This window comes from Nerophis lumbriciformis, linkage group LG02, assembly GCF_033978685.3.
Source record: "Nerophis lumbriciformis linkage group LG02, RoL_Nlum_v2.1, whole genome shotgun sequence".
Lineage (NCBI taxonomy): Eukaryota > Metazoa > Chordata > Actinopteri > Syngnathiformes > Syngnathidae > Nerophis > Nerophis lumbriciformis.
This window is the reverse complement of record NC_084549.2, coordinates 48678834-48702500: the sequence shown is the minus strand read 5'-3', so window position 1 is coordinate 48702500 and position 23667 is coordinate 48678834. Positions and strand designations below refer to the sequence as shown.

The window sequence follows — 23667 nt, the reverse complement described above, 5'->3', positions numbered from 1 at the left end:
CAACCTTTGCACACATGAATAAGAAGCCAAAGCTAAATACGACTGTCCTTCAGGGTCTTAGTAAGCTGTAAAAAACACCTTCGCAACACACAGTTCAACACACAGTTCAAGGTCGGGGTAAACACTAATCCAGCAATGTGCTACCAATGTATTGAGGAAGAAAAGCTTACAATATAAAAAGATTGGTACAGCGATACAAAGGAGCGAATAGCAAGGGCCTGACTTCTTACAAAAAGCAATGCGTAGGGAAAAAAAGTGTAAACAGGGAAGCATAAAGAGGGGGGTCAGTGGTGTGGGTGGCAGCTTTTTCTTGTAAGAGTAAATGGCTGATAATTTTGTTCTGGTATTTCCAACAAAAACACAGAGAACTAGACTTTATGGAGTCATATTTGGGTTAATATTTCACATCATTTGATGCACGTTTTGACATTAGCAACAAACATTATGAAAGCATGTGAACGTAATAGAACCTCTGTGTTACGGCTGTGATGAAACCATGTAACATAGAGGCACTTTCGGTTTTTGCTTGGCGGGCAAACAATGGAATAACTCGTTCACTTAGCAGCAACTGCCCAGATGGTAAAGTATTCTAATAAATATGCAAGCCAGATATAAAAAATGTCAATGTGATGGAGTGCATCATACTGTCAGAAGAAGAAATGATTTTCACAATATTTAAAAGATTAGACATCAGTGGACCACACTTCATATACACTCATAAGGAGTAGAAATACAAATACAAAGTACAGCCATACTTGCTAACCCTACCGATTTACCCAGGAGAGTCTGGAATTTCAGTGGCTCTCTAGAAAATCTCCCGTGGTCACCATTCTCACGAATTTCTCCACATTTCCACCCGGACAACAATATTTCTACACCAACCTTCACTAGGCGCTGTTTTCAGGTGGACAAAAATAACAGTTTCACCTTGAAGTCAAGAGTAACAATCAGAACAGAAGAAGAAGAAGAAACATCATGTCTAAGACATGGCGGGTAAAAGGAGGGAATACGCCTCTTCTGTCTGTTTGTATCCGTATCTGTTGTTGTCTAGTCTATGTTTTAATTTCCTTTTGATGATTACTTTTTTTCCTAGCGTACATTGCATAGATTGGTCTGATTACAAGAACATTTGAAAAGTATAGATTGATGGCTAATCTATGCAATGTATGTTTTTTGTTTTTATTAACGTTGCATAGGTTGATGGCTAATCTATGCAATTCATGCCTTTTTTTTGTTTTTCCATCCATCCATCCATTTTCTAACACAAAATAGACAACATTCACACTCACACACTAGGGCCAATCTAATGTTGCCAATCAACCTATCACCAGGTGCATGTTTTTTAATTATTTTATTTTTGTTATCATTTATTTTATTGATTGAACTATCATCACCATCCACTATTTGCACGGGTACTCTGGGCAGCTATTTAATTTGTTACTTTAGTTTGTTACTGTGGACTGTTATTTTGAATATCTCTCTAATTCTGAGGCCTCAAGGTTGGCAAGTGTAAGTATATAATTTCTTTACATCTGTATAGAACATACATTTAATATTAATTGATTAAAGACAATGTTAGACTTATTTGTGGCTGAATAACGTATTTGATGGACATAAATGAATGAATGAATGTGATTGTTGATTATCTGTGTTATCAGGCAATTAGTTTATAACATATGATATATAAGTTTAGTTTTTGCAGTTGATCTCCTGTTGAAAGCCAAATATGTTGGGGCCATCTACAATTCATGTCTGCTTTTGTTTTATTGTGGAAAGTTAATGTTTTATTGATTAGCAGAGCTAGATGTATCTACTTCCTTATTGTCCAGCAATTTTTAGTTTCAATATTTAGCGATATTCAAATACAGTATGTTGTTGCTGAAGAATATGCAGCCTTCAAAAAAAGTATGTATCCCGTTCATACTGGTACAAAATTAATATCAGACATAGTTATCGGGCTGATACGAGGAATTATGACGTCATACATATAAATCTATAAGAAATTATAAAAATAGCTTTGATAACTGATTCCAAAAAATGGGGTGGGGGGTGGGGGTCGTGTTACTCGTACTGTGCTGTATGTGGGTAAGGGTGAGCAAATCATCCGCACCTTTCTCCTACCTGTCGCACTGTAGCTTGTCCTAAACTTTCTCTGAGTTAATTGAAAACAGATATGGCGTCAGTTGTGTCTGACTTCCTGCTGTTTCAGAAGAATACTTTTCACATATTTGCACCAAAACATTCAGTGAGGAGGGGGAAAAAACCTTAGCCAACTGAAATCGCTACGACAATCTGTGTTTTGAAAGCCTGTGAAGACGCTTGCTGAAAGAACAAAGGCCCTGGACTTGTTCCTATCGCCACGGCGCTTGAAAAGTTAAAAAGTTTGCCCGAGGACTAAAATGATTCTTGATTTCATCATGGAAATGATGGCGCTGTACGACTGGCACTTTACCATCTTTGAAGATACTGATTTTTTTATTTAAATATCTACATGTACACTTTCTCAAATTCATCTTTGTTTGACTTTGTCTTACCTCCAGGTGTGCACAAATTACACAAAATTCTACCTTTAATAAAAAATACACATAAATCGATTATCAGTTATCTGTATCGGTCTTGAGAAGCGTCTTGCATTCCTACTAATTAGCAATGTTTTCTTGATGCTATAAACATTGCAGCAAATACATTTAAACCATCCTGACCTACTGTGTCTCAACATGGTACACAGACTGCTGCACAACAAATGAAAAAGCCCTTCAGAGAGTGGCTAGAGCAGCTGAAAAGATTATTGGCTGGCAGTTACCATCCGTGGAGGATATAGCTTTCTCTTGCCACTTCAGCAGATCTAGGAATATTGCTAAAGACTCCTCTTAACCTGGCAAACCACTGGTCCCAAATGTTATCCTCTGGAAGGCGCTACAGATCAATTAGATCACATACATCCAGACTCAAAGACCCTTTCTTTATGGGGTTCATTTGTTCCCTCAGTGGCCTAGTGGTTAGAGTGTCCGTCCTGAGATCGGTAGGTTGGGAGTTCAAATCCCGGGCCGAGTCATACCAAAGACTATAAAAATGGGACCCATTACCTCCCTGCTTGGCACTCAGCATCAAGGGTTGGAATTGGGGGTTAAATCACCAAAATGATTCCCGGGCGCAGCCACCGCTGCTGCCCACTGCTCCCGTCACCTCCCAGGGGGTGATCAAGGGTGATGGGTCAAATGCAGAGAATAATTTCGCCACACCTAGTGTGTGTGTGACAATCATTGGTACTTTAACTTTAACTTTAACTTTAATGTATGTCCTGTTATTGTGTTTATTGTTGTAGTTCAAGTTCTTCATCATTCCTCCTCCGTTGTTGGTTTTGTTGATGTAATTTAGCTCATATCCTTCCAGATCAAAATCTATTCTTTTTTTTTTAGCATCTATTGATGTTTCTGATATAGCAATCACTTTGAAGGGTTTGTTGAATTGTTCCAAAAACAATTTACGTTGTTGTAGTTTGGGTACAAGTTTATGCTGTTGAAATGCATTATCAACAGTTTGTGGTCGGATTTATTGTTGCTAATATACTGTATAATAAAAAACATTTTTCCTGATGTGGGAGAAAAAAAGTGTATCTGGATCTACGGTATATCTTTCTCCAATTCCAGGCAGTTATGATCCATCTTACAGAAGGTTTTCAGTTCCATATGTTCCTGTTTAGCAATCTTTTGTGTTGCTCTATCAATGTAAATGTGGATGAATGTGCTCCTTAATACAGATCTTCTTGTTCAGTAATCCCTTGGAACGTTGTAGTGTTGAAATTGAATGTCGATGTTTGTTTTCTGTCAGACTCCATTATCGTTGTATTTGTTGTCAAAGCGCTGTGAGCTTTAATCACCTTGATGTCTCTGACAAAAAGTACTTTTGCTTCTGAACCTCCATTGAGCTTGATGTAGATTTTGCAGTTGGCGCTCCAAGTTCCCTCAATGTTCCCCTGGTTCCACAGGTCTCGTGCTTTCTTGGCAATATCAGCATTGCATTTAGTGAGGCGCTAGTTCAGCTACACATTTGTTCCCTTCAGCTTCTTTCCCTGTTTCAGCAGTGCCATTTTGGATTTCCTGTTGGCAAGCTTCATGATAAGTGAAACGCACGCATCAATTGTGTTAATATTGACATCAATGTCCTATACTTGGAGGAAGTTGACCACTTGTTTCTCCGTTGAAGCAGCATCCATGTCATCTGGTTCTCTTATGTTGTCAACTGCACTAGGATAGGATTGAGGAGTGATGCTCAGACCTGCAATGATTATGTCATTCTGTCATGTAAAATTATCTATGTCCCCTTTGAGGTTTTCCAAAACACTGATATTCCCCAAATCGGTTTTATTTTGTTGCCTGGCATTCAACACTAAATTGGCCCTCATGTGTGAATGTGAGTGTGAATTTTGTCTGTCTATCTGTGTTGGCCCTGTGATGAGGTGGCAACTTGTCCAGGGTGTACACCGCCTTCCGCCCGATTGTAGCTGAGATAGGCTCCAGCACCCCCCGAAACCCCGAAAGGGATAAGCGGTAGAAAATGGATGGATGGATGATATTCCCTAGATCGGTTTTATCTTGTTGGCTGGCATTCAATAGTTGGTGCAATGCTGCCATCTCCTCTTTGAAATTCTCCACAACACTGACGTTCTCCTGATGAATGTTATCTTGTTTCCTGGTATTAAACTGTTGACGCAATGCTGCCATCTCCTTTTTGATATTCTCCACAACACTGCTGTTCTTCCAATAGGTGTAATCCTGTTGCTAAGCATTCAACCATTGTCGCAATGCTGCATTCTCCTCTAACAGTATATTTATCTCTTGTTTACCTGCTGTGTTGTCTTCACTGAGAATCTTTATTTCTTCTTTGAACTTTCTCATATCATCACAATATTATTTTCTCTCTCTGACAATCTGTTCTTGGAGACCTTAGACATTTGATTGCCATACTTCCAATTCTCCCGAATTTTCCAGGAGATTCCCGAATTTTAGTGCCTCTCCCGAAAATCTCCCGGGACAACCATTCTCCCGAATTTCTCCCGATTTCCAGCCGGACTTAAGGCACGCCCCCTCCAGGTCCGTGCGGACCTGAGTGAAGACAGCCTGTCGTCACGTCCGCTTTTCCTTCAAATAAACAACGTGCCGGCCCAGTCACAACATCTACGGCTTTTGGCGAGTGCACCACTGCACACACAACAAGAAGGAGACGAAGCAGAAGAACGAAGAAGACACAGTCATGGCGACGACGAGTGACAGAGAATAGAACGATGATGGACAATTCAACCCTAAACTCACTCCCTTCCTGCAAATTAAATTTCACAGATGCTGCCTGTAATAGAGTGATCTAAGTTGTTTGTTGCCATCTCCTGGTGAATGTGGGGTATAGTGTTCTGTGGTTACATTTTGGTTGGCCAATGGTTTACGTTGTATTGCGCACCCTGACGGCAAGTGTGGGAGTCGGTTCTGAAGTATGAAGTAAAGAGACGTAACTTCATCACCTCGCCTGGTTATTGACTCCAACCCAGAATATTACACTGCCCATACCTATGCTCCTTCAAAGGCTGTGTGCTACTGGCTGCAAAGCATTGCACTTTCAAATACAACAATGAGTGAGTGAGGAGTGTTATGTGTGTATATATGTAAATAAATGAACACTGAAATTCAAGTATTTCTTTTATTTATATGTATATATACTGTATATATATATATGTATATATACTGTATATATATATATATATATATATATATATATATATATATATATATATAAACATATATAAAAAATACTTGAATTTCAGTAAATTCTAGCTATAAATATACTCCTCCCTCTCCCCTGCTTAATCCCGTATTGTCTAAATGTATCTACATAGGGTAACATATAGTAATGACAAATCCATCCTTCATGGTATGTGTGGAATAACCGGTTTGTTGGTTATTTATATACACACGGCACCTTTGCTGCATTCAAACATAAAGCTGTTGGTCAATTTGGTCTCAAAGGTGTTGAATATTAAACAATGATTAAGAAAATCCAGGATGGGGTCAAAGTGTTACCTCTCTCAGAGCCTCAGCATAAGAACTCATATCGGTGAGAATGACCAGCACGTGTTTCTCACACTGGTAGGCCAGGTACTCAGCTGTAGTCAATGCAAGGCGAGGGGTGATGATGCGTTCAATCCTGAGCGTCAACAGAATGAGGGAAGTATAAATAATGTATGTTGAAAAGTGTTCTAATAAAGTCACGAGAGCTGATCATCTTACGTGGGATCATTGGCCAGGTTCAAAAAGAGGCAAACATTATCCATGGAGCCATTTTCCTCAAAATCAGACTTGAAAAAACGAGCAGTTTCCATGTTGACCTGTGGGACAAGTGGAAAAGTACAATGAGCATCATTATAAATAAGCTTTGAGTCCTTCTGATTAAATCCAAAACAAAACAGATACCCATTCATTGAAACATTGGTTACAAGTGTACAACAAGGAGCATCAGACAGTATATGCTGATTGGATCTTTGACATCCCTGAAAGTGACCATTCCATATCAATAAGAGACGCCAATAAACCAATTAACATGACGGTGTATGCAAAAAGAACATTCCATTAATTAGGAAATACAATTCACAATAAAGTTAATGTAAAATACGTGTTTTATTAAGCAACATGTGCACATTGATCGGATTACATATTCAATGAATATAATTAAAAATTATTAATTGAAATTACTTTGGTTATTGGAAGAAATAAATGGGTGGTTTCAAATCCCAGCAGAGTCCTGTAAACTAAATAGTTTCCATGTAATTTGTTAATGTTTTAAATATTCCTTAGTTGAATCACTGTAATGTGCTTTTTGTCAACATGCTAATAGCATAACTGTCATGTTGATATATTTCATGTACAGTATTTGACAATTCTATGCTAAGAACACACCCCTGTTACTTTAAGTCATGTTAATTAATGGGGTTTGGATTTGCAACTTGCTTAAAGTTATATTTCTTAAACCAAAAAATATATACGAAAAACACCACCAGCTATCTTATTAAAATTTTAACAATTACTAACTTTACATAATAAATATTGGTTGCTGTCCCGAGAAAAAAGCATGTGGTTCATTGCTGACACTCACCGTTGTCTTGTACACATACATGCAGGGAGTGTTTGCACACACACAAAAAGAGTCCAAGAGAAGCAACTAACAATTTGCAGTCTTGTTGGTGTTATGACAAAACATACATATGATGGCTAACTTTAGCTACAGAAATTGCTATCATTAGCTGACAACACACTAAACACCACAACACATCAACAAGCTAACACGTGTGCATGTTTGTTACGTAGGTCATAGTGTACATCATTACGTGCTAAAAGCCGGTAAAGGAAAGGATATAATGCTTAAAATACTTTCGAACAACCGCATAGGAAGCCGCATAAAGGTTGCAAACAACCTTTTTAAATGAGTCATCTTCAGCTTAGGAACCTTGCAGAAGAATGAAACAAGGTTGTCTGAGATGGAGCAATACACATTTTCAGTAGATCAACATTTGTATTACCATATTTAGAGTTTAAAAAAGACTGACATCTAAATTTATTTTCAGAGTTCCAACAAGCAAATGACGCTGATTTGGTGGAATGGCCCAAAAAGTGTATGTTATTAAAGGTGAAAAACATTCATGTGAGATAATGTAGTTTTCAAACAGTTACTAATCTGAGCACACAGTTTGAAGTGATAAGGACATACACGCCTCTAAAATTTGAGCAAGATTAGTTGTAAAATAATTTTCCATAAAAAAAACATGGAAAAGTGTCCCTCCAGTGGCACAGTTAATCAGTTAATAACTCAGCCAGTCACTCATCGATTACTAACTTTAACCATGTCTCCAAAACATGTGCTCAAAAGTTTTTGAGCACGACAATTAGAAAATATAGCGTATTACATGTTGCTTATCTTTTACTGTAAGCATGAGTAATTGTGATCAAAAATAGCTGTTAGACCACATTAGCACAATAATATCAGTAAACACAATCAAAAAGTCACAGGAATTTAAACTACTCGTGTATTATTTAAATAATGATAATTAATCTGCTCTAAAAGGAAAGTCAGTATTTTGACATTTAAATGTAAAAATGAAAGCCTTCATTTATATATTTTAATTACACAGACCAAGGGTGTCCAAAGTGTAGTAATGGGTATCGATACCAGTGCGGATGTAAATAGAGGTAACTGGATTATGTCTGAAATAACTAGACTGAAAGGCAAAGTAGACATCCATGTCTCATGTGTCCTAAACAAATAGTAACAAAACATTGTGTTGTTTGTAACCTGATTAAAAACAATTTAAAACATAAAGACGCCCCGCATCCTTTAAATTTTTCAGCATGCGGCCCTTGGTGGACAAACTCTGATCAGCCCTTATAGACAGTAATAGCTTCGAATTTAAAATACACTTTTTGTCTTAGGTAATAAAACATTCTTATGGATGACAAGTGACTAAATAAAATCAATCAATCAATCAATCAATGTTTATTTATATAGCCCTAAATCACAAGTGTCTCAAAGGGCTGCACAAGCCACAACGACATCCTCGGTACAGAGCCCACATAAGGGCAAGGAAAAACTCACCCCAGTGGGACGTCGATGTGAATGACTATGAGAAACCTTGGCGAGGACCGCATATGTGGGTAACCCCCCCCCTCTAGGGGAGACCGAATGCAATGGATGTCGAGTGGGTCTGACATAATATTGTGAGAGTCCAGTCCATAGTGGATCCAACATAATAGTAAGAGTCTAACATAATATTGTGAACATTCTACAGTTTGTGTAGTGTGCAGTTAGTGCATTTAATACTGTACTGGAATCAGGCAAGACGTGTCTTGTGTTCATGTGGATGTGGGGGATGAAATGTTGAACAAGTGAAGCAAATTGTGAGTTTGGAAAAGGTCAAGCTGTCACAAAAGACAGACGAGAGGGGCAGCTGAGGGGAGAGAATTTGATACTGGCAGGATGACAGTGTTAAGGGGCTCTTGAATTAGTAACCTCTACGAGGCGGGAGGATATGCTTAGAGGTGCAGAAGTAACAAGAGTGATTTAAAGGTTAAATCACCTCATGAATAATGAGGGTGGGAGAAGGGAGGCTGGCTGCCACGTAAGGGTTAAGCGCTGGATTAGCAACACAGATGTGCTTGATCAAAAACATGTCAACTGAAAGTCTCTGTTTTCATGCTTACCCCCATGGCAGCAAACACAATGGCAAAGTTTTCCGAGCTGTAGTCCATCACATCCTTGGACTTCTGCACCAGGCCGGCTTGTCGACAGATCTGGGCCGCAATCTGAAGACAGAAATGAAACCTGTTTAGAGCAACAGTAACACATTGGAAACTGGAAACAACTCAGTCAGTCCACTGCTTGGACTGACTGACTTCGGTCGACATAACCTATCCATAATTTAAATTAACCATTGCTTGCTAATTTACTTCGGACTTTGGCTAGACACATCAGGAGAATTAGCATTTTGCATATTTTTATTTAGATTCTTGATATTTCAGATTTATTGCCAATGCACTTCGCAGATTTCCGTCAAAAAAAAATTTGATCGGCCAATGTCGATCACAAAAGCCAATCTCATCTGGCTGATACTTGATTTATTTCGGTACTTTGACTGACAGTGGCGGCTTGCAGCTAACTGTATATGGTCATACCCAGTGTAGAGCTGTTTCCCTAAAAAATGTGGTATTAAATATTGTGTTTATATCATTATGCTGTCAATTTGCACTGACCATAAAGATGTACAAAGAATATATATGATTGTTATTGGTTTCAGCAGATATCAGAATCGGTAGCATAAAACTAATACGGTTATTCCATTTCTGCTCACCACACAGCCCTAAAAAACGAAAAGTGGATACATAGTGTAAAGTTTTAGAAAAATGGATCACCTCTAGTAATTCACTAGTGAACTAGGTGTGTTTGCTACAAATCCATCAATATAATATACAGTGCCACTAGGAAAAATATGACATCAAGTAAGGTCGACAGACTAAAAATAAATGAATCACCGATGGGTTAGATGAAAAGACCTGTCACTCGGAGGCTAGACGCCAGTGATGCAGCAGTAAAATCCAGCTACTTATTTGTTGGCCAAATAGTGTTAGTTATAAAAATAGAGTTACAATAAGTCATAGATCTTGGTTAGTTATTATCTTCCTGAAGTGCAATTCCATATTTTTTGGTTTCAAATACCAGTGACTTGAAACTGTTGTGGTCAGCTGTAATGCACACATCTAAATTTTAAACAGTAACAGGATGTTTACGATGTGTTTAAAATTCAATAAAACGTTTATGCTAATGTACTTGTGCTGCTTTGCACTAAAACAAAAGGGAAAAACATGGGCACGTTGTTAATTTTAGGTAAAAAAGTGCCTGGATCGTACACCTCAATTTTCATAATATTACATTTTTAACAAATATTTTGACCACAGTTTTGTTTTCGTATAAAATCTTGGTTATCGTATGACCAAACGGATTACTTACGAAAACCGAGGTACAACTGTACTTCTTTGCAATAACATACAGGGAAAAACATGGATTTATTGTTACTCATAGCTAATTGTGCTATGACTTGACATCTACAGTAATTATACTGCAATTCATCCATCCATTTTCTACTGCTTGTCCTTCTCAGAGTTGATCATGCCTTTGAACTTAAATAAGTGTGATATCCTGCTTTCATAGAATAACTGATGATGATAGGATGTTGACTGGGATATTTTTGCTAGCAGACATATGAAAGAAAACATAACTGTTAGGTCTTACTGTGAATTCAAGTATTAAACATGAACATGTAAGATGCAGTTGCACCCAGGATGTCTTCAACCAAGGCTTGTCATAGTCGAATCCGATTCTTTAGATCATCGACAAAACATTTGTTGACCTGCAAGCATGTATGCTACATGTACGCTAGCAAGAGCATTGCTAGTGTAGATCACTGGGGCCCCCCTCTGGAGCCAGGCCCAGAGTTGAGGCACGATGGCGAGCGCCTGGTGGGTGGGCCTGTCCCCATGGGGCCCGGCCGGGCACAGCCCGAAGAGGCAACGTGGGTCCCCCCTCCAATGGGCTCACCACTCATGGGAGGGTCCATAGAGGTCGGGTGTGTTGTGAGCTGGGTGGCAGCCGAAAGCAGGGCACTTGGCGGTCCGATCCTTCGCTACATAATCTAGCTCTTGGGACGTGGAATGTCACCTCGCTAGGGGCGGAAGTAGCCTGAGCTAGTGGGCGAGGTGGAGAAGTTCCGGCTGGATATAGTCGGACTCACTTCGACGCACAGCAAGGGCTCTGGAACCAGTTCTCTCGAGAGGGGCTGGACTCTCTTCCACACTGGCGTTGCGCGCAGTGAGAGGCGACGGGCTGGGGCAGCAATTCTTGTTGCACCCCGGCTCAAAGCCTGCATGTTGGAGTTCAACCCAGTGGACGAGAGGGTAGCTTCCCTCCGCCTTCAGGTGGGGGGGACGGGTCCTGACTGTTGTTTGTGCTTACGCACCAAACAGCAAATCAGAGTACCCACCCTTTTTGGATACACTCGAGGGAGTACTGGAAAGTGCTCCCCCGGGTGATTCCCCTGTCCTACTGGTGGACTTCAACACTCATGTTGGCAATGACAGTGAAACCTGGAGAGGCGTGATTGGGAAGAATGGTTGCCCGGATCTGAACCCGAGTGGTGTTTTGTTATTGGACCTTTGTGCTCGTCACAGATTGTCCATAACAAACACCATGTTCAAACATAAGGGTGTCCATATGTGCACTTGGCACCAGGACACCTAAGGCCGCAGTTCTATGATCGACTTTGTAGTTGTGTCATCGGATTTGCGGTCTCATGTTTTAGACACTCGGGTGAAGAGAGGGACAGAGCTTTCTACCTATCACCACCTGGTGGTAAGTTGGCTGCGATGGTGGGGGAGGATACCGGACAGACCTGGCAGGCCCAAACGCATTGTGAGGGTCTACTGGGAACGTCTAGCAGAGTCTCCTGTCAGAGAGAGTTTCAATTCCCACCTCCGGAAGAACTTTGAACATGTCACGAGGGAGGTGCTGGACATTGAGTCCGAGTGGACCATGTCCCACACCTCTATTGTCGAGGCGGCTGATTGGAGCTGTGGCCGCAAGGTAGTTGGTGTCTGTCGTGGCGGTAATCCTAGAACCCGTTGGTGGACAGCAACGGTGAGGGATGCGTCAAGCTGAAGAAAGAGTCCTATCGGGTTCTTTTGGCTCATAGAACTCCGGAGGCAGTGGACAGGTACCGACAGGCCAAGCGGTGTGCGGCTTCAGGCAAAAACTCGGACATGGGAGCAGTTCGGGGAAGCTATGGAAAACGACTTCCGGACGGCTTCGAAGCGATTCTGGACCACCAGCCACCGCCTCAGGAAGGGGAAGCAATGCACTGTCAACGGTGAGGATGGTGTTCTGCTGACCTCGACTGCAGATGTTGTGGGAATACTTCGAAGACCTCCTCCATCCCACCAACACGTCTTCCTATGAGGAAGCAGTGCCTGGGGAATCTGTGGTGGGTGCTCCTATTTCTAGGGCTGAGGTTGCCGAGGTAGTTAAAAAGCTCCTCGGTGGCAAGTTCCTTTAAGGCTGTGGATGCTGTGGGTCTGTCTTGGTTGACAAGACTCTGCAGCATCGCGTGGACATCGAGGGCGGTATCTCTGGATTGGCAGACCGGGGTGGTGGTTCCTCTCTTTAAGAAGGGGAACCAGAGGGTGTGTTCCAACTATCGTGGCATCACACTCCTCAGCCTTCCCGGTAAGGTCTATTCAGGTGACTGGACAGGAGGCTACGCCGGATAGTCGAACCTCGGATTCAGCAGTGTGGTTTTCGCCCTGGTCGTGGAACTGTGGACCAGCTCCATACTTTCGGCAGGGTCATTGAGGGTGCATGGGAGTTTGCCCAACCAGTCTACATGTGCTTTGTGGACTTGGAGAAGGCATTCGACCGTGTCCCTCGGAAAGTCCTGTGGGGAATGCTCAGAGAGTATGGGGTATCGGACTGTCTGATTGTGGCGGTCCGCTCCCTGTACGATCAGTGTCAGAGCTTGGTCCGCATTGCCGGCAGTAAGTCGGACACGTTTCCAGTGAGGGTTGGACTCCACCAAGGCTGCCCTTTGTCACCGATTCTGTTCATAACTTTTATGGACAGAATTTCTAGGCACAATCAGAGCCTTGAGGGGTTCCGGTTTAGTGGCTGCAGGATTAGGTATCTGCTTTTTGCAGATGATGTGGTACTGATGGCTTCATCTGGCCAGGATTTTCAGCTCTCACTGGATCGGTTCGCAGCCGAGTGTGAAGCGACTGGGATGAGAATCAGCACCTCCAAGCCCGAGTCCATGGTTCTCGCCCAGAAAAGGGTGTAGTGCCATCTCCGGGTTGGGGAGGAGACCCTGCCCCAAGTGGAGGAGTTCAAGTACATCGGAGTCTTGTTCATGAGTGAGGGAAGAGTGGATTGTGAGATCCGACAGGCGGATTAGTGCGGCGTCTTCAGTAATGCGGACGCTATATTGATCCAAGAAGGGCTGGACGAAGTGGCTGGGGAGAGGAAAGTCTGGGCTTCCCTGCTTAGGCTACTGCCCCCATTACCCGACCTCGGATAAGAAGATGGATGGATGGATGGATGTCAAACGTAAAGACATGCCAGGCTAACAATAGGATAATGTAAACAACACTGCCAGAGCCTCAATGAGTTCATATTAGGTGTGTGAATGATCAACAATGGATATTATTGGCTGAAATAGAGGGCCCACAAATCAATAGAGAGCCCCAAAATGAGAAATATAGGGCTCCAAAATAAAATTTTGCTTCGGGCTCCATGGAGGCTTGGGCCAGCTCTGCGAGTAAATAATGCAGTACCACTGATATTGTGCAAGTAATAAATATATTGTAAGTAATGTAGTAGTACTAATATTGTGCAAGTAATATGCTGTAAGTAATGTAATATATTGTAAGTAATGTATTAGTACTGATATTGTACAAGTAATATATTGTAAGTAAAATAGCAGTAGTGATGAAGTACAAGTGGAGATGTAACAATATGAAAATTTCATATCACGGTTATTATGACCAAATTTTCACCGTTATAATGATCACGGTATCGTTGAATGTGCTGAAAAAGTACTTACACACACACTGAAATCTTTCAAGCAAATTCTTTTTTTTCTTAAATAACTAAAATAGACACACTGTTAGATTAGAAAACCCATTTTGCATGTTTTGTGTTTCTTTTGCTTCACTGTGTGTGTTTTAGTCTTAGTATTTTATCTGTTTTAGTGGCTTAGTTTTTATCATTTTAAATATTGTTTTGTACTGTAGCACTTTAAGATGTATTTAAATGAAAAGTGCGTAACAAATAAAACATGTCTATATGGTTTTCTGGTGGGCGTTGAGTGGCGTCCTACACTGTTCAGCAGTCCTTGAACACACCGTAAAAACTCTCTTTTCCTCCAACGATCACTCTGTGCCAGGAGAGCACAGTTTGTGGATTCAATGTGCAAAATTTAATAACTAGGTTGTTCATAGAGTAGTGTGTTTATATGAGTTTGGATTGGGGTTTGTTGTTTCTTAATGGGGAAAGACGTTAATGTTTCTTGTTTTCATGTTAGCTTTTAAAGCTAGCGAGCTGGCACCGGTCAGTCTGTCAATTTATCAAAGTGCATATCACTCACAGTTTTTCAATGATTTTAATATAAAACGGTAACCCTAAAGGTAGAGTTTTACCGCGTGTATCATTATTACTGATTATCGTTACATTCCTATGTACAAGTAATATATTGTAAGTAATGTATTAGAAGTAATATTGTACAATTAATATATTGTAAGTAATGTATTAGTAGTAATATTGTACAAGTAATATATTGTCATATATTGAAATGTATTCACAGCGCTTCACTTTTTCCACTTTGTCAGAGCTACAGCATTCCTCTGTGGAGCAAGGAGAACCCTAAAGGCCTACTGAAACCCACTACTATCGACCACGCAGTCTGCTAGTTTATATATCAATGATGAAATCTTAACATTGCAACACATGCCGGGTTAACTCATAAAGTGCAATTTTAAATTTCCCGGGAAACTTCCGGTTGAAAACGTCTAGGTATGATGACGTTTAAGCGTGACGTCGATGGTTGAAACTGAAGTATTCGGTCACCATTGTATCCAATACAAAAAGCTCTGTTTATATCGCAAAATTCCACAGTATTCTGGACATCTGTGTTGGTGAATGTTTTGCAATTTGTTCAATTAATAATGGAGACTGCAAAGAACAAACCTGTAGGTGGGATCGGTGTATTAGCGTCTGGCTACAGCAACACAACCAGGAGGACTTTGAGTTGGCTAGCAGACGCTATCCGACGCTAGCCGCCGACCGCACCGATCATCGGGTGAAATCCTTCATCGCGCCGTCGATCGCTGGAACGCAGGTGAGCTCCGGTGTTGATGAGCAGATGAGAGCTGGCTAGGTGGAGAGCAATGTTTTTATCATAGCTCTGTCGAGTCCCGTAGCTAAGTTAGCTTCAATGGCGTCGTTAGCAACAGCATTGCTAGGCTTTGTCAGGCGGTACATCATTAACCGTGTGGTTACAGGTCCAGAGTTTGGTAGTATTGTTGATCTTCTGTCTATCCTTCCAGTCAGAGGCTTATTTCTTTTGTTTCTATCTGCATTTAAGCACGATGCTATCACGTTAGCTCCAAAGCTAAAGTGCTTCACCGATGTATTGTCGTGGAGATAAAAGTCACTGTGAATGTCCATTTCGCGTTCTCGACTCTCATTTTCAAGTGGATATAGTATCCGAGGTGGTTTAAAATACAGATCCGTGATCCACAATAGAAAAAGGAGAGAGTTTGGAATCCAATGAGCCCTTGTACCTAAGTTACGGTCAGAGCGAAAAAAGATACATCCTGCACTGCACTCTACTCCTTCACTCTCACGTTCCTCATCCACGAATCTTTCAACCTCGCTCAAATTAATGGGGTTATCGTCGCTTTCTCGGCCCGAATCGCTCTCGCTGCTTGTGTAAACAATGGGGAAATGTGAGGAGACTTTCAACTTGTGACGTCAAGCTACTTCCGGTACAGGTAAGGCTTTTTTTTTTATCAGCGACCAAAAGTTGCGAACTTTATCGTCGTTGTTCTATACTAAATCCTTTCAGCAAAAATATGGCAATATCGCGAAATGATCAAGTATGACACATAAAATGGATCTGCTATCCCCGTTTGAATAAAAAAATGTCATTTCAGTAGGCCTCTAAAGAAGGACAACCATATTTGCAGCAATCCACTAACCAGGCCAGTATGGTAGAGGGGCCAGACGGCAACCATTCCTTGGTGAAAAAAACCCCACAAGGCAGCCCGCCTGGAGTTTGCTGAAATGCACCTGAAAGACTCTTAGACCAAGAGAAACAAAATTATCTGGTCTGATGAGACAAAGACTGAACTCTTTGGCATGAATGCCAGGTGTCATGTTTGGAGGAAACTAGGCACCGCTCATCACCAGGCCAATACCATCCCTACAGTGAAGCATGGTGGTGGCAGCATCATGATGTGGGGAACTAAAAGACTAGTCAGGATAGAGGGAAAGATGAATTCAGCAATTTACAGAGACACCCTGAATGATCTCAGACCTGAAGCGACAGTTTATCTTTCAACAGGACAACAACCCCCAAGCCACGATTTTAAAATAAATGACTTCAGGACAAATCTGTCCTGCCAGAGCCCAGACTTGAATCCAATTGAACATCTCTGGAGAGAAAATGGCTGTGCACCAACACTTCCCATCCAACATGATGGAGCTTGAAAGGTGCTGCAAAGAAGAATTGGCGAAACTGCCCAAAGATAGTTGTGGCAAGCTTGTGGCATCGAATTCAAAAAGACTTGAGGCTATAATTGCTGCCAAAGGTGCATCAACAACATATTAAGCAAAAACTGTGAATACTTGTGTACACATGATTTTAATTTTTTTAAATTTTTAATGAATTTGCAAATGAAAGCTCTAAAAAAATTGTTCTGGAGTATCTAGTGTGAGTAGAAATTTTAGGGCAAAAATTAATTATTCAGTTTTGGAATATGGCTATAATATTACAAAAGAAAAACAAGTGAAGTGCTGTGAATACTTTCCAGATCCACTCTATTTCTTTTGCTTGATGTGTTTAACAATTAGGCAGAGGTTTGAGACCTTTTGTAAAAAGTCAAGAGTAAGCAACCTGCTACAAAAGAGCACAAGTAGCATGAATGAAGAGGAATTTCACGCTTAATGTGCGTTGATCCTGCCTAACCCCTCCATGCACTCTGGGACGAAGCAGCTGGCGAACAGAGCAGACCCCCATATGAATGACCTGTGTGACATGTGCTTAATGAAATAACCAGCCAGATTTCCACACCATCCAGATGGCACGACAAGTATGTTGTCATTAAGAGGGCTACACGGGTCATATTTGTTCGAGCTGTCTTAGTCAGACGCTTGTGATCAGACCATTGCCAACTTACTGTAAATTACATTACAGACAGCAACTGTATTTGTGCTTTATTGTCAAAATAAAGAAACCTAGACAGTATTGATAAACAAATGTATCAATATACTGTACGTGCATTTGTGTTTTAGAAAATTGCTTTACTGACCATGACTGTCCATCCAAAAAATGTTTGTGATTTTTTTGAGCTAAAATGCCTGAATATGAGGAAGCGTTTTTTAAAATAGTTGCAAGGTTTTGAGGCATATTCTTTTCAATAACATTGAATAAACTTTTTATTTTATTAATTTATTTTATTTTTTATTAATTTGTTACCAATGTTTTTAGTATTCCTTGTAACTTTAACCTCATAAACCGATGATTTAAAAACAAATTGGGAAACAAATACTGTATTGATGCTTAACCTTTGTCTATACCGCACTCTTAAAAGTATACACTTAATAGCAGTAAAACCACACACAATATGAAAAGCTGAATGTCAAATTACTGTGCTGTTTTAATTTATAATAACTAATAATAGAAAAAAATGATTATATATACAGAAAGAAACATCACCAAAAGCTTCCTTATCGTTTGCTGCCTGCTATATCTTCTACACATTTTAGACATTTTGTGTGTATGTTTTACACTTAAACTGTCTATCTTAAACATTAATTTATGATCCAAAACTTTTATCCCAGCAAGTTAAGAGTTTTGTGAGCGATCTATAAAGCTATTTTTTGTTGGTAAATAAAAGACAAGGAGATTTTGAAGAGAACAGGGACTAACGTTTGTTGATAATTGGCCCTCTTTCTGGTGCAGGAGGGACGGCCTTCACCCTAACTGGGAGGCCGCCATCGCTCTATTTTAAAATATAGACCACTATTTAAGTCAAGCTTGACTAACTACACGAGAACAAGCTCGGACACAGGCAATTACAGTCTCTGAGGAGTCAGTTAAGCTAGACCTAACCAGCGCCAGGCTGGAAAATTCCTGCACACATAGCATTTCTCGTAGAATAATACACAACTCACATAATGCGTTTTCTGTAGTGACTGCCAGAGGTGGACATGCATTCTACTGAGGTGGCAAATTATGACGCAGAAAATCTATCGCAGCACCAAGCAAATAATCTCAAGATCCCCATCATATTAATTCCTAGATGTGATTGAAATGATTCAAGGGGCACTACACTAAATAACGTAACATTATTAATATCAGTACTACGGATACCATAAACAAAAATTCCTCAAAACAGCCCACTACCTATTATGTGGGCTTTTTAAACATCAGACCATTGTCTCCCAAAACGTTATTAATAAATGAGGTCATGAGAGACAACCATCTTGATGTCATTGGTCTCAGCGAAACCTGGCTAAAACTGGATGAATTTGTCCCGTTTAACGAGGCATCTCCTCCTGAATATACGAATGCACATATTGCCCATCCCCTTAAAAGGGGTGGAGGGGTCGCATTAATATCCAATGAATACCTTAACCTTACCCCTAACCTAAGTAATACATATAAATCATTTAAGGTGCTTACTATGAGGTCTGTCACACCGCTACCTCTCTATCTGGCTGTTATCCATCGCCCCCCTGGGCCCTTTTTGGACTTTATCAGTGAATTTTCAGAGTTTGTCACTGATCTAGTGACGCACGCAGATTATATAATTATAATGAAGGGATTTCAATATCTATATGAATACCCCGTCAGACCCTCGGTGCGTGGTGCTCCAGACTATAATTTATAGCTGTGGTCTCACACAAATAATGAATGAACCCACGCATCACAACGCTAATACGATAGACCTAGTGTGTGTGTCACCACCTCCAAAATTATGGTACTCCCCTAAACTAAAGTGATGTCCAATCATTACCTTATAAAATTCTAAGTTCTGACTCATTGTCAACAAGCTACGAATAACCACTGCTTTAGCATTCGCAACACTCTGACGCACATATACAAACACAACAGGCTTACACACGTGACTTCATAGCAGTTGAAAACTCCCACATTCCAACAAGAAACACAGCTCTTAAGTGGCCTCACCTCAGCCATTTAGCCAGCAAATTACCATCACTTCAAAATTGTAAAGTGGCTACGACTGCCACTTAGCTTTGGCTCCCCTGGAGGTCATCATGGGAAGCGAAAATTAAAGTCAGCCAACCCTCACTTAGATAGATGGGGCAGCCATAGTTTTGTGCATTGTGTTGCAGTCTGCTGTTACAGATGTGTTGAAGGCCTTGGAGTTAAACCTTAATGAAAGGAACCATGAGGACAAATATGTCTCTCAGAACAATGTTCACTTCTGACAGCTTCTGAGTGATTATAATACACAAGAAAAAGAAGAACAGTACCAGATTGTTGAGTGGCGCTGCCTCTGAGCAGCGACATGCAAAAGTAGTCGCTCTGTTGTTTTTCCTTTTTTTTTCTTTTTGTTTTATTCTGTTTGTCATGTGCGATCAAGTGCTTTGTGTTATCATCATGAGCTAATGAGCGCACAGGCTTTGCGGCCGAGCGGCTCTAATGAGAGGAGCTCTGAATGGCGTTGCCCGAGGGACAGTCACAGCTGAGAACTGACAGCGTGTGTAGCGGCCAGCAGCCCTACCCACTGCAATACAGCCGTGACTTTTTGATCCGCTGTAGAGGCTCAAAAGTCGGGACCTTACCAGCTGACATTCCGCCGGAGATCTGCAAACCAAGAGTCCGAGACGGGAGGCGGGCGGCGTCACGTACGAGGAAGCCGCGCACGGTGCTGCGAGGAGCGGTCTCGACAAGGAAGCGAGGGCGGAGAGGAGGAGTGCGACAGCGGCTTCGCCGACTTCGATTACGCCGCTTACCCCTTCCCTCCATCATTCTCAGTAACGCACAATCACTGAGAAATAAAGTAGATGAGCTTCAAGCTCATGTAAAGTGCATATCCGAATACAGGAACGCTTGTGTGATTGCACTTACAGAGACGTGGTTAAAGGATCACGACTTGAACCAGGACCTGGAAATCACTGGTTTCGGGCAGCCTTTTCGGCTCGAAAGAGACGCACAGCTGACAGGTAAAACACTGGGAGGAGGCGTGTGCTTGTATGTGAACCCAACCTGGTGCAAGACTGTCATGGTACGGGAAACTATATGTTGCCCCGAGCATTGAACTTTTAAGTGTCTCACTGCGGCCGTTTTATTTACCGCGAGAAATCCCACAACTGTTCATGAACTACATCCACCCCAGAGCTAATATGGGAGAGGCAACATCCACAATTGTTAAACTTGTGCACCGTCTTCAAAGTATCAGCCCCGAAGCACCCCATTTTCTATTGGGAGATTTTAATTCATGTAGCCTTAAGAAGTCCCTAGGTCACTTTTACCAGTATGTAACCTGCCCAACTAGGCATGGAAAAATTCTGGACCTGTGCTATGGCACCATAAAAGGCGCTTACAAATCCTACGGACTAGCACCATTAGGCTCATCTGATCACAACAGCATCATTCTGGCCCCTGTGTATAAACCGGCCCTCAAGAGAGGAAAAGTGGAGTGCAAGGAGGTGGCTGTGTGGACCGAAGGCTCTATTCGTGAACTAAATGGTTGCTATGAAAGCACCAATTGGGATGTTTTTAAAGACTCTTGTAAGGACTTGAAAGAACTGAGTGACACTGTGACAAGTTATATTACATTTTGTGAGGAAATGACTATCCCGAGGAAGATAATTAAAGTACACCCAAATAATAAGCCATGGGTTAGCAAATCCCTTAAAAATTCCTTAAATTTGAAAAAGTTGGCTTTTTATCAGGGTGATATTGGAAAACAAAGAGAAGCTCACAAGCTGGTCAAAAAAGAGATGAAAATGGCCAAGCTACAGTATAAAGATGAGGTAGAGGAAGAACTAAAAAATGGTAGTTCACGCTCTGCTTGGAGGGGAATTAAGTCCATGGTCGGAATGCAAGACTCCAAAAAAGGTCTGTCTAACCCCCACAAGCCTGATTCTGTACTAGCAGATGAGTTAAACCAGTTCTATTTGAGATTTGATTCTCATGATTTCAGTAATGAACTATCTGAATTCAGAGGTGCCCCTGTGAGCAGTCAGATTCAGATTAATGAAATGGATGTCTGGAGAACATTTGAGCAGATAAATGTGAGGAAAAGCCAGGGGCCTGACTGCATTAGTGGCTGAGATAGGCTCCAGCGCCCCCCGCGACCCCAAAGGGAATAAGCGGTAGAAAATGGATGGATGGATGGATGGATACTTAAAGAATGTGGTCTGTTTTTATGTGGCATTTTTTCTCACATTTTCCAACTGTCTTTATCACAGAACTGTGTCCCCAAATTATGGAAGGAGTCCCTTGTAGTACCTGTTGCAAAGGTCCCATCACCAAGGGGGCTGAATGACTACCGCCCTGTGGCATTGACCTCCCTGGTGATGAAAAGCTTTGAGAAAATAGTGAAGCAGAGTTTAATGGTCATGACCCAGGATGCAATTGATCCACTACAGTTTGCTTATCAGCCCAGGAAAGGTGTGGATGATGCCATAACAACATTACTACACCTTGTTGTTGGGCATCTGGATGGAAATAAAACACATGCACGCTTATGATTTGTGGATTTTTCATCTGCGTTTGACTGCATGCAGCCACACATTCTGGCTTGTAGACTGCTGAATATGTCCAATATTGACTTTGGTACTATATGCTGGCTAGTGGACTTTCTCACCTAAAGATCACAGAGGACCCGTGTTAATAGTACACTGTCTGATGCTCGCTTATGCTCCACAGGATCACCCCAGGGACGGGTCCTGTCCCCCCTGCTGTTTGTACTGTACACAAATGACTGTCAGAGCACACTTCAGTCAAGGTACATTATTAAGTTTGCCGACGACTCGGTCATAGTCAGCCTCCTGCAGGACAAAGAGTTAGACCACGGTCCAGTTCTGGAGAACTTCGTAAAATGGTGCGATGATTCGTACCTGGAGCTTAATGGCGATAAAACGAAGGAGATGTACATTGACTTTCGCCGTGATCCCCCTGCCAAAGCACCCATTCTCATTAATGGCTCTGCTGTTGAGATAGTCCATGATTACAAGTATCTAGGCACAATTTTAGACAATAAATTGATCTTTGATGCCAACACTGACCGTATTTGTAAGAAGGCCAATCAGAGGCTGTTTTTTTTTAGGAGACTGAGGGGCTTTGAGGTTGATAGGACACTGATGAGGATGTTCTATTCATCTTGTATTGAATCTATTTTAACTTATTCCATCACTTCCTGGTTTGGTAACCTCAGTGTGGCCAATAAAAATAGATTGGGTGGTATATCAAGGTGTGTCAAAAGACCATAGGCACTACCTTGAACCCCCTGAACCAGATCTATCAGGCCAAAGTCATCCAGAAGGCAAAGGCAATTCTGGTCAACCCTCAGCACCCTCTCTTCTCAGAGTTTAGACTCTTACCCTCAGGATGCAGGTACGCCCCTACTAATAGAAAGGCCAAAAACAACAGATACACAAGATCCTTTGTTCCCTCAGCTGTTGCCTTTATAAATGAGCTTCTTAAACAAGCTTAGCTGCTATGCAGTCACTTTAGTGGGAAGCGACGTGTGATGATTAGTTTTTATTGTTTTACAAATGTTTTTAGTTTTTAGCTCAATGCTTTTATGATGGTTTGTATGTTGTATGTATTTTATGTATTTGTACCTTGTTTTATTGTTGTATCTTGTTTTTACTGTTGTACAGTACTTTGTTTTTACTGTTGCACCTTGTTTTTTACTGTTGTACCTCGTTTTACTGTTGAACCTTGTTTTTTAATGACTACTGCTGCAAACTAAATTGCCCCTCGGGGACAATAAAGATTTTCTAAGTCTAAGTCCCCTCCCTTAAAAAATGGAAACCTACCATCACTGCCAAAAAATAAAAGGCTAGTTCTTGTTTTTGTGGATTGTTCAGCAAAGTACAATGGCATGTCACTGAATGACACTGTACTTACTGGTTCTGATTTGATTAATTCATGAATGGGAGTTTTGGCTTGTTTCAGGGGGTTGCTGTGATCTGTGACATTCAGAAAATGCTTCATAAATTCAATTTTTCTCCAGAATCTCTTAACTACATGAGGATCCTTGGGTGGGAAAGCAGTAATTTCGAAAAAGAACCACAAGAATATCAAATGACTGTTCATCTATTTGGTGC

The 23667-nt window shown here is 41.2% G+C and overlaps 1 protein-coding gene across 1 annotated transcript in view; it reads right to left on the bottom strand.

Annotated features, from left to right (window-relative positions):
- Positions 1-23667, bottom strand: part of atp6v1ba (ATPase, H+ transporting, lysosomal, V1 subunit B, member a) — a 142729-nt gene that overhangs the window by 21033 nt on the left and 98029 nt on the right. Inside the window, exons 7-9 of the mRNA XM_061963922.1 lie at positions 9240-9341; positions 6279-6376; positions 6072-6195 (exon numbers count right to left, since the gene is read on the bottom strand). Of these exons, the coding sequence (XP_061819906.1) occupies positions 6072-6195; positions 6279-6376; positions 9240-9341 (324 nt within the window). The remainder of the gene's footprint in view (positions 1-6071; positions 6196-6278; positions 6377-9239; positions 9342-23667) is intronic.